Genomic DNA, 10,988 nt, shown 5'->3' with positions numbered 1-10,988 from the left:
TTTGTGTAGCCTGAGCTGTCCTGGAACTAGGTCTGTATTCCAGGCCTCGAACTCACAGAGATCTGCCCTTTTTTAATATTGATGATCCTTGGGATCACTTTCTTCCTAATTAGATACCCCATTCTCCATCAGGGATGGCCTTGGGCCTCTCCCCATTGCGGACCTACCTTCTCTGTAACTTTCTGTGTAACGGGCTACTTGTTGCAGCCTCAAATCCTTAACCACATGATTATGTAGCTAGACATAATAGGGAGTAAGATGGATACAGCCAGATCCTATTGAAAAATGGACAGAGTTGTTGGTAAATAGCAGTGGCCTGAACACATGCCTAATACTTCTTTGAAACATTGCTGTCCACTATGAAAGGACCCATAAACCTGTTTCAGTTTGGTGACACTAGCCTCAGGGCAAAACCAAAGTCACAAAGTTTGCACAACTGGGAGTTGTCTCCCCAGAAGTGTCCTCATCTGGGGACCAGATAGGACTGTGAGCAACCCTGCTTGTCAGCCAAGGTTGATAATGGGCTGGCAATTCTAATTGTTTTTCTGAGATTTATGCAAATGACTAATGTTAGAGAATTTCTGAATTGGCAGGTGGATATGTCCCAAAAAGAGGTAGAGCTTTAACCCTGGACTTCTTAGAAGATACTCGTGATGAGTCTTTAATCCCAGGCACTTCCTTAGTAGACTCTTGGCTGTTTATAACTTTATAAGATTATCTATTAAATCTATCCCTGTTTAACTTTAAATGAATGAGTCTTAAACTATGATACTGATTTATAAGGCTCCATGTAATTACTGAGGGTGGGGAGGGTTACCCTGAATCTAAATCTATAATGGCCAGTCTGGCTATTGGCTCAAGGGTGCTCCCCTAAATACTTGGTGTTTGAAACTCTCTGGGTTACTTCTGTGCCAGCAGTCTGGTGTTCTGAGTGGCATATCACTCTGGCATGTGTGCTCTTGGCCCATCATGACTGCTGCAGATCTCCTGTTCTCCTGTCTTCTCCTCCTCATGATGCCTACCTGCAACCCCCAGTCCCATAACTCAAACTCCATCTCTCTCCACCCCCCACCCCCACCCCCAGTAATTGGCTGTCACCAGTTTTATTTTAACCCATAGCTTTAAATTGGGGAACAAGGTTTACATAGCATCACTTGGTATACCTGAGGATCTGCTCATCAGGGGCAACCAAATCTTAGGAGCCAGTATTTAGCATTGAAATACAAGCAGCATCAGACCAACTCCCTACATGTAACTGCATAATGTGACAGTTGGCTAAAGGAGGCCTACCTGCCTCCTTTTTGCATCTGTTTCTGTTTCCCCAGTTCTATGAACTTGTGTGAATTGCTGATCACTAGAAAAAAATTCTTAATTTTGGATTTTGTAATCACATGAGGCTGGAGCAGAGAATCTCCTATCACAACACAGCATATGCTCAATGAACTTAGTAAATTTGGCTACCAGCACCTTTCCCAGAGCTTGTGTGGTATACATAGAAAATGACTCTTACAGCAAATCAAGTGTTTTGAGAAATGATGACATTAAATATTTGGATACAAATGAAGCTCTAGAGGACTTGGGACTGATTCCCTGTAGCCAGGGACAAGACAGCAATATTGCACTAAGACTAAAAGAGGAACCTGAGAGATGGCGGGGACTGTACTTGCTGCTGAGTGCTGACAAGGTAGAGATGCTCATCAAGATGGACCAGGGAGAATGGGTAGAAAAAGGGCAATCCTGACCCAAGACTTCTTTTCCCCTTTCCACTGTAGAGAAGACAATATTTTTCAGAGTCTTCCAAAGTCACTACTGAGCTGCCTTCTCAAACACTGAGCCGAATCAGACATTAAAACAAACAAGTGTTCTGGGTTTTGGTTTGTTGTGATTGGTTGGTTGGTTTTAGTCAGGAGCTTTGGCCTAGAGATTAACTAAGACAGGGTATTTCTCTTGCTTGAGGTTGTGGGAGAATTCTGACCCATCTATTTTCACAGAGCCTTCTCTTTGGCAGAGGCTAAATTTTTCCAGGTTGTCTGCCTCCATTTGTAGGCACATGTGAATTGATTGTGGGTAGAGTCTTCCAAGAAGTTGGTCACCCCAAGTCTAGACAGGGAGGGTCTTGGGTTAGTCATTAGAAAGGCAGATAACTTCCTTTATTATGGGAGCTCACTGCCACTCATCCATGACTTTATAAAGTTTAAATACTCTAAAAGGATAGCTTTTCAATCTGTACCCAATGCATGACCCAATAAATATGACTCGCCTGGATATAAGGAAAGCAGATACTTTGGGTCCAGCCACTCACTTGTCACTGGGTTCAACAGAAGTCTCCTGGATTTAGTTTTATAGAGGAAAAAACCCGAATGTTTTGTGTCAGTTGTCATATGTTGTTTAAGCTCATTAAGAACCTGGCTCTGAAGATGGAATTTGGTCTTCCACTTCAGACCCAACTATGTTTGCCTCAAAATATCCTCCATAGCGCCCTTTCCTGAGTCAGAATAGTCATATAACACTGAGACAAGGAGAAAGAACAATACAATGTAGATTAAAGGCATAATTTATCTCAGATATTATTTATCTCATGGTATATAAGTTACTTATGCTCATTCAAAACTAAAAGTATGGCTATAGTAGATCTCTACTGTGTGGAGATGTCTTGCATTTTTGTTGTTGTTTGCAAGGTTTACCTGGGAACTTAACCCCATTGTTTAACAGGATGTATACAGGTAATATTATATGTGTAGCTTGGATTCAACTTTCTTTATTAAGGTGGCTTTATACAGCATTATCTTCTGAGCCAAAACCCTGCCACCTTTATAACATCAGCTGGATCTGCTTGCAAAAGATTGTCACACCTAGGTTTTGTGACTGTTGATTTGTTAATTATTAATATCATTATGTCTCATAAAATGGCTGGATATTTTTCTAGAATGAAAAAGAAAACAAGAAAGCTGAAGCATGTTACAAAGGTCTAACAAGTTATACCATGTCATATAAAGGCTAAAGTTCAATACACTGATGTCAAGCCTGTGCATAAAGAAATGGAGTTACTGGTCTATACTACATGCCAATTATAAGGACTGGCTTAAAGAAGAAAAATTTATGTGAAATCAGAATTTAAATGTTTGTTTTGGTCTATTATTCTGTGGTTCATCTAAGGAGATACTCTCTCTCCAGGATCTTAGCCTCACCTCAACTTTCTAGTTATAAGGGTCTATTAGAGTTTTTTTTAAAGAAACAGAACTTGGCAGCGTATGCGTGTGCGTGTGCGTGTGTGTGTGTGTGTGTGTGTGTAAATGGAATCATTATAGTGATCCAGATAGTCCAACAATGGCTATCCCCCAATTAAAAAAAAATCTAGTAGTTGTTCCATTCACAAGGTTGGGTGTTTCAGTCTGTGTTGGAATCTCAAAGAAGTAGGTTCTAATGCAAGCAAAAGAGTGCCTGCCTCATGAGACTAGATAAGCTTGGCAGCAAGAGTGAGGGCAAGCAGGTGAAAGAACTTCCTCTATCTAATCCTATTATGTGGTCTGACCTATGATATGGTAGGTATGGACTTCCCACCCTAAATGATCCAATCAGAAAAAGTTCCCCTTAGCTGTGCTCAGGTGCTTCGGTTTTGGTTGATTCTATACATAATCACTTTGATAGTCAGGCTTAGCTATCACAAAGGGAATATAAGGTTACTTGAATATAAAGTCTCTTGAAAAGTACAACTAGAGTTCTGAAGGAACCCAGGGGAGGACCTCAGGCCATTCTTGAAGATGTGGGACTACAGACTACTGGTCAAGCCCCATGAGCCTGCCTTATAAGATTCCTCCTCTCTCTGACTGGCATGAGCCCAGTTTCACCCTCTTAACAAGAAGCTGTCATAGCCTCTTCCCCTCTGAGTGTGATTGGGGCTGAAGGAGAATTGGAGAGACAGGTTGATGAAGGAAGTGAAAGCTGTTTCCCTAAGATGGCAACTTCTTCCCAGAAACCACTATGGGGGAATAAGGGCAGGAAGGTATGAGGGCAGGTGTCTAGACAGGACCAGAGGGAGAATGGGGGAGGACACAGGAGCCTGTAAAACACATGGGCCAAGAAGACCACTAGCTCAGAGCCCCACACAATCTGAAGTTTTAAAGCAGTTATTTTCCCTTTCTTTGCAGCTATGTCCTGGGAAATTAGCTCACTAGTCCCATAGATGACCATCAATACCCCTATTACACAGGCAATCCATCTGTACCATGGAGGCATTTGTGACTGCCAGGAGCCATCTATGAGAATCTAAAAACTAGCAGATGATCTTCCTGAGATAATTTCACCATGGACCGTAAATTATGATGGATGGGCCCTTCTAGGCAAGACCAGAGGGAATACATGTTAAGAAAGATTCCTGCTATTAATATGCTTTTCCTGTTATTATTAACCCACTCTTTTGAGCAGATTTCTATAGATCAATAAAGATATACTGTCTTATAGTGATGCTATCTAGACAAATGGATGATTTCTTAATTCTTAATGATGATCCTGTAAGAATTCCTAAAATTGTGCTAGTAATTATTAAGCCCTTTGTTATAGGAGTGCTGTTAAAGCCTCTCTGATATGAAAACTGCAGTGAGAATTCTGCCAGTCAAGTGTCATGAGTTAATTGCTTCTGAGATAGAAAGGCATTTACAACTTAGAACACATTCCAAGAGATTGTAAAACAACCAAAGGCCGTAAAAGGGAACTAAAAATTTATTGTAGGTGGAAGGACAGAAGATAAAATATTGACTGGGTTCATCTATACAAAGTTTCAATGATAACTTAGTCATAAAAATTATGATCTTTAACTTCCCATGAACCCGTGAAGCCAGTGACAGAAAATTAATGTTTAGCCAGATAATTACTCTTAATGAAAGCACATGTAGACATCTCTTTTGTAAACTTATTCAATTTATGATTTGAATTTTATGTTTGAATTTTAGTGAACTTTTGTTTAAAAAAAAAGGGATGCTTCAAAACAAAACCATGTGATCTATTCCCCTAGAAAAGGTATAAAACACCAGAAATGATTACATTGCACTGGCATTATTACATCAGAGCAGGAGAGAGCAAGATTAGGAGGAAGAGGCGGGTGGTAGAGTAACTTAGAAATTTAGAGAATATATAGTCTGATAGATTTTCCCTCTTTAACTTTTCTTTTAAAATAAAAAGGACATTAGGGCAGGAACAGAAGAAGAGAGAGTAATACACAAAATGCAGAGAGAAAGAGGGACAAAGAAGCAGCTGCAGAGAGAGCAGAACAAGCAAGTAGGCTTACCATGGGACACAGAACAAGTCTTTCCTTAACAGCAAGGCAGGCTTAGTCTTACTAAAGAGGACAAAGCTTTCTTCTTATAGACTTAGGCTTAATTCATTTTGTAATAAAAGAGTAGAAGCTTTTTCTTTCTCTGTGCAATAATGATTACAGCTCATTTTTCATCCAGAATGAGTGAGTTCTTTCTGCACTGGCACTTGGGTTTTTGCTCCATATGCATATGTAAGTATGGATGTGTGTATGTAAGTATGTAATTAGGAAATAAGTAGCTGGGCCCAACTAAAATGCATGAAGGTGTAAATGTGTATATGAATGTGTGTAAGTTTATAAAAGTTTTTCATTCTGCAAGTGACTCTTTTCTCCTGGTTCAATGAAAGTTTATTGTTCCAAACCTCCCTCCTGCCTGACATGCAAGAGGTGAGGCTTCCAGGCAAGAGAGGAAAAAAGCCCTTACAATTAATCCTTTACTTGATCTCCTGCTGCAAGCTACAGTTGCTAATCACCCAAGCCAGTGGGTTTTTAACCTCAGAATAAGCAAGAAAGTTATTAGGATTTTTTTTTTCAGAAGCCAGCAGCTTCAGCATTCAGCATAGAAAGTTTAAAGGCCAGAAACCATCAGTCTTTAAGCTACTTCTACGTTCAATGCTATGTCCTGCTTCAAACTATTCCAGGCCAGGGAGGCTCCCGACATGTGACTACTAGAGTTTGTGTATGTTGATGCTTTTATGTTTTCTATAATTCCAAGGAGCCAGTTGCCTTTACAAACCACCATCAATCCCTGCTACTGTTGTATAAGGCTTTTACTTTTGTATGCCCTTCTCATGCTGGCGTTTTGCAGGTCCCCAGCCAGGGAGCCATGAGCTGAGGAGGTATAGAAGAGGAACAGCATGCATGGTCATCTATCCATGCAGCAGACTTTGTGAACAGCCTTGTGTCCCTGCCTGCCTCTGTACATCTGTTTGGCAGTGGGGTGTTTACAGCTCTAGTCTACTGTTAACCAAACTAAAATTTTAGACTGAAGGTACTTGTTTAAAACAGATACACAAGAGATTCTCTTTATAAGGAAGATGTGGTATAAAGTTCTGTGTACTGGGGATCCAATTCGTTTACCCATCCCTGTATTTGCTAAGCCACTAAACTCTCTGAAGATAGTCAGGCCTGAAGGAACATCCTATACCCTAGGCAGCTGTAGAGCATCTGAAATCCCTCTACCTAGGTGAACCCTCCAGGGCAGGAAACAGGTTTGCTGATTTTCCACTCTGCCTTACACAGATTGAGAGACAGAAGCACTCAGGAGGGATGCTCAAAGTATTTAGCAACTTGGTGGTCTGGCCTTACCCAGCCCTTAAAGAGCTGCAAGAGAAGATTGGTGCTAGTAAGATGACTCAGTGGGTAAAGGTACTTGTCACACAAGCCTGACAACCTGAATTCAATCCCCAGATTGGGGAACACACATAAAGGTAGAAGGAGAGAGCCAGCTTTGCAAAGTTGTCCTCTGACCTCCCTAAAAGTTTTTGTTTTCTTTTGTTTTTTAAAAAAAGGGTAGATAGGCTCTAGCCAGCAAAGGCAGAGAGAGTGGCACCCAAGTTGCTGTGGCCAGTGGCAGTTTGCCTCCCAAAGATGTAAACAACTGACCATCGCTGCATGTCATCCATGGATGAATGCAGAAAAATGAATGGATGGAGCTACCTGGATGTGTGAATTGATGAATAAGATGTAGGATTGATAGGATGGTGGGAAGATAGATGGTGAGATGGCAGAGGGATGGGTGTGAGGAAGAAGGAAGACAGTTGGGCAGAAGAATGGAGGTTCAGTGGAAATCTCTAAGGGGAGATGGATGGGGTAGAGGGAGGTCTGCATGGGGAAAGTCAGGTGATAGAAGCACAGTTACACAGAGGTGGGGCAGGGTAAAGCCCATCTGTCCACACTGACCTGGATGCTCCTGTCCACAGGGAGTTTCCTGGTCCCCTACATCATCATGCTCATTGTGGAGGGGATGCCACTCCTATACCTGGAGCTGGCCGTGGGACAGCGCATGCGGCAGGGCAGCATTGGTGCCTGGAGGACCATCAGCCCCTACCTCAGTGGTGTCGGTATGTGGGATATTTTTTCAGGTCCTGACAGATTCATGTTCCTGGGCGTCACAGGTGTGCAGGTTGCTGTGCATGAGCAGGACCTGTGACTGGCTGGACTGACAGCTTGGCGGGGGGGAGTGGCGGAGGGGCTGCCATGGAACTTGGACAGAGAGGGACCTGGTTTCTGACCCCTTCATGCAGCCTCTTAGGGAAACTCCCACCTCAGAGCATCTCCTCTCTGGACCTCAACTTGGGATTATGTGAGTGGTTGGACATGGATTCCTGACACAGAAACATTCAGTCTCAGCCACCTACCATCTGAGAATGTAAACAACTGTCCTTTGCTTAATGTGTGCCTGATACTGACATGGCAGTGTGTAAGCTCATTTCATCTTCACCACCCCACACAGGGAATTTGGGGCACCATAAATGTGCCAGAGTTTGGAAGCCAAGGCACTTATTCCTACCAGGTGGCTTTGCTTCTCACCACGCCCTTTCAGAATGGCCTCCATTTGCTATCCTCTGATACCTCCAAGAAGACATGGTTCATCTCCCCTGTAAAAGCCCAGGAGGTAGGGGCATCAATAGCCACAGTTATTCTGAGTAGCTTCCCAGAAAGGGGAACAATTACTCAGGAGCAAGGTTGGGTCCTCACTGTAGAATAGGAGAGAGAGCAGCTGAGTCCCTAGGAGCACTTACACCCACTTGCCAGATTTCCCCCCAGTGGTGGTGATACTGATGTATTCCCACCAAGACCTAGGTCATAACTTAAAAATGGTCCAGTGTACATGTGGGATGTCATGAGCTAGGAACAGTGCTTCTTGAGGCCAATGTCAGACCACTCCAGAGCAATTCTCTCTACAGAGCTATCCTAGTCTTTTCACAAGTCTGACTAAGGCAGTGGGTCTGGTTCCCTCCATACCTCATGTCTCTGCTACACTCCATTTCTCCTGATAACAGAGGGATGAGTTTGGCCCCAGTGACTCATCCTTGTCTAAAGGGAATAATTGTCACAGCAGGCAATAGATGGTTCTCCTGAGGCTTATATCCTTGTTCTGCTGGGTGGTCTTTGTTTTCTCTTTTATTAATGGGAACACTGTCTTGAAATGGCCCGATAGGCTAATAGGGGAAACTAGTTGATAGGATTAGGAGGTTTGGCACTGTTGGGAAAAGTGTGTTATTGAGGGTGTGCTTTGGGGTTTCAAAAGCCCAAGACACTTCCAGTGTGTCTCTCTTCCTGATGTCTTCAGATCCAGGTGTAAATCTTGTCTGTGTGCCACCATGCTTTCTGCCATGACAATAATAGACTACACCTCTGAAACTGTACACAAGCCCCAATTAAGTCCTTTCTTTAATAAGATTTGCTATGCTCATGGTGTCTCTTTACAGAGATAGAACACAGACTAAGATACACATCAAGCACAGAGCCCAGGACCTAGCACTTAGTTGTCAAAAAAACATGAGTTGGGGGATTAAGCCTTGCAAACAAGTCACGGCTGTGAGGTCATGTTTAGAAAAAGCCTGGAGGGGAAGTATTCCTGCCCTCGGTGGTCCCCTCATGTCTGTCCTAGAGATCTTTACAGGTTGGGCTATTCACACCTTGTTCACAGCATGGACTTCTTATTCCTTTCAGGCATTGCTAGCTTGGTGGTCTCGTTTTTGGCCTCTGTGTACTTCAATGTCATCAACACCTGGGCTCTTTGGTACCTCTTCCACTCCTTCCAGGTGAGCAGAGAAGTAGGGGAGAGGATACAGGCCTCTAGGAGGAATGTAAAGGTTTGTGGATTATAACTTAAAGGGAGCCTGGGGAAAAGCATACTTCCAAACATCCATTGCACTTCTGATTCTGATGTTCCACATTAAAGGGAAAGAAACTTCCCTAAAAACAAAGGAAATAGGGGGTGGGGGTGGGCAGTTGGTAGCTGTCTATGGGAACATCTAGGTTAGAGCTGGCCCCACATTCACTAGATGGTATGCTTGGAGCCAGGGTTGTGAGTGCCATGTGGGTGCTGGGAATTGGACCTGGGTCATCTAGAAGAGCATCTAGTGTTCTTAACTGCTGAGCCATCTCTCTAGTGCCATCATTAACATGTACTGAGCATCCTAACAATGCTGCAAGAGCTTGGAGTTTAAGCTCCCAGTTTAGCTCTTTCCGTGATGGTAGGTCAGAGTTCTCTTGTTGTACTTGGTCTGGTCACTGTCAAGATACTAGTAACAGAGACTTCTAGACCCATAAGAGAGTGTAGTAGTCCTCAAAAACCACCTGCAGAATTGCAATAAATAGCAACCCTTAGCTTTACTAGAACACAATAAGCTAGACACTAACTTTTAAAGAGAAAAGGTTTGTTAATTTACATCTTGGCCTCTAGTAAAAATGAAGTTTAGCAGAACATTATGGCCTAAACACATATAGGAGGAAGTGCCAATGAAACCAGAATAGAAATTGAGAGACAGGATTACTTAGCTTCTCAACACCCCAATGACTTCTTTCTTAGCCCTACCTCCTAAAGATCCTAGAACATTCTCATCCAGGAGACACAGCCTCTGGGTATGGATCTTCAGGGAATGTTCAATGTCCAAACCAAACTAGTCCTCCTCTGTGCCATCTATACCCTACCCCCTGAAAACCCAATTCCTTGTCAGTCTCAAAGACTGCAACCATTTGCCATTAGGGAACCAGCCTCCTCCTCTTCTATCATCCCTCTGCCAAGGCTATATCCCATCACTGCACCAAGTCCTTGACTTTCCCCTTAACTCCGTCGATTCTCACTTCATTCTAAAGGATCCCCTGCCGTGGTCTGTCTGCCCACTGAATAGTAATCGCACAGGTTATGATGAGGAGTGTGAGAAGGCTTCGTCGACACAGTACTTCTGGTACAGGAAAACACTCAACATCTCACCGTCCATCCAGGAGAATGGAGGAGTGCAGTGGGAGCCAGCACTGTGCCTCATCCTGGCCTGGCTTATTGTCTATCTGTGCATCCTGAGAGGCACCGAATCTACTGGCAAGGTGAGCTGGGGAGCATGATGGTGCCGTTCTTGGATGACCATGGAGAGATGGGTGTGATAGTATTCACATAAGGCTATGGAGAGGAAGGCATCTGTCCTAGTTAGCTTTGACAGTCAGCTTGACACAAGTCCAGAGTCACCTAAGAAGGGAGTCACAGTTGAGGGGTTTCCCAGATCAGATTGACCCGTGGGCATGTCTTTAGGGGATTGATTATTATTATGTTCATCTTGAATCAAGTTTATTCACTTGGTTACTTCATCAATTTATAAACATGCTAGTGTCTAAAGTCTCTAATTTATATAACATTATGTTAATAAGCCAATGATGATGGCCTTATTAATTGATGTAAGAGGCCCAGCCCACTGTGGGTGGCACCATTCCCTGGTAGGTGGTCCTACATTGTATAAGAAAGCTAGTTAAGCATGAGCCTGAGAACAAACCAGTGAGCAGTATTTCTTTTTTTTTTAATTTTTAATATTTTTATTACATATTTTCCTCAATTACATTTCCAATGCTATCCCAAAAGTCCTCCATAGCGCCCCCCACTTCCCTACCCACCCATTCCCATTCTTTTGGCCCTGGCATTCCCCTATATTGGGGCATATAAAGTTTGCAAGTCCAA

At 43.1% G+C, this 10,988-nt stretch overlaps 1 protein-coding gene across 1 annotated transcript in view; it reads left to right on the top strand.

The window, feature by feature from the left end:
* The window catches only part of LOC110301303 (sodium- and chloride-dependent transporter XTRP3B), a 33,174-nt gene that overhangs the window by 6,984 nt on the left and 15,202 nt on the right, over positions 1–10,988 (top strand). The window contains exons 2-4 of the mRNA XM_021171714.2: positions 7,234–7,374; positions 8,990–9,081; positions 10,139–10,366. Of these exons, the coding sequence (XP_021027373.1) occupies positions 7,234–7,374; positions 8,990–9,081; positions 10,139–10,366 (461 nt within the window). The remainder of the gene's footprint in view (positions 1–7,233; positions 7,375–8,989; positions 9,082–10,138; positions 10,367–10,988) is intronic.

The sequence above is a fragment of the Mus caroli genome, chromosome 9 (assembly GCF_900094665.2).
Source record: "Mus caroli chromosome 9, CAROLI_EIJ_v1.1, whole genome shotgun sequence".
Classification (NCBI taxonomy): Eukaryota; Metazoa; Chordata; class Mammalia; order Rodentia; family Muridae; genus Mus; species Mus caroli.
This window is presented reverse-complemented; position numbering and strand designations above follow the sequence as displayed.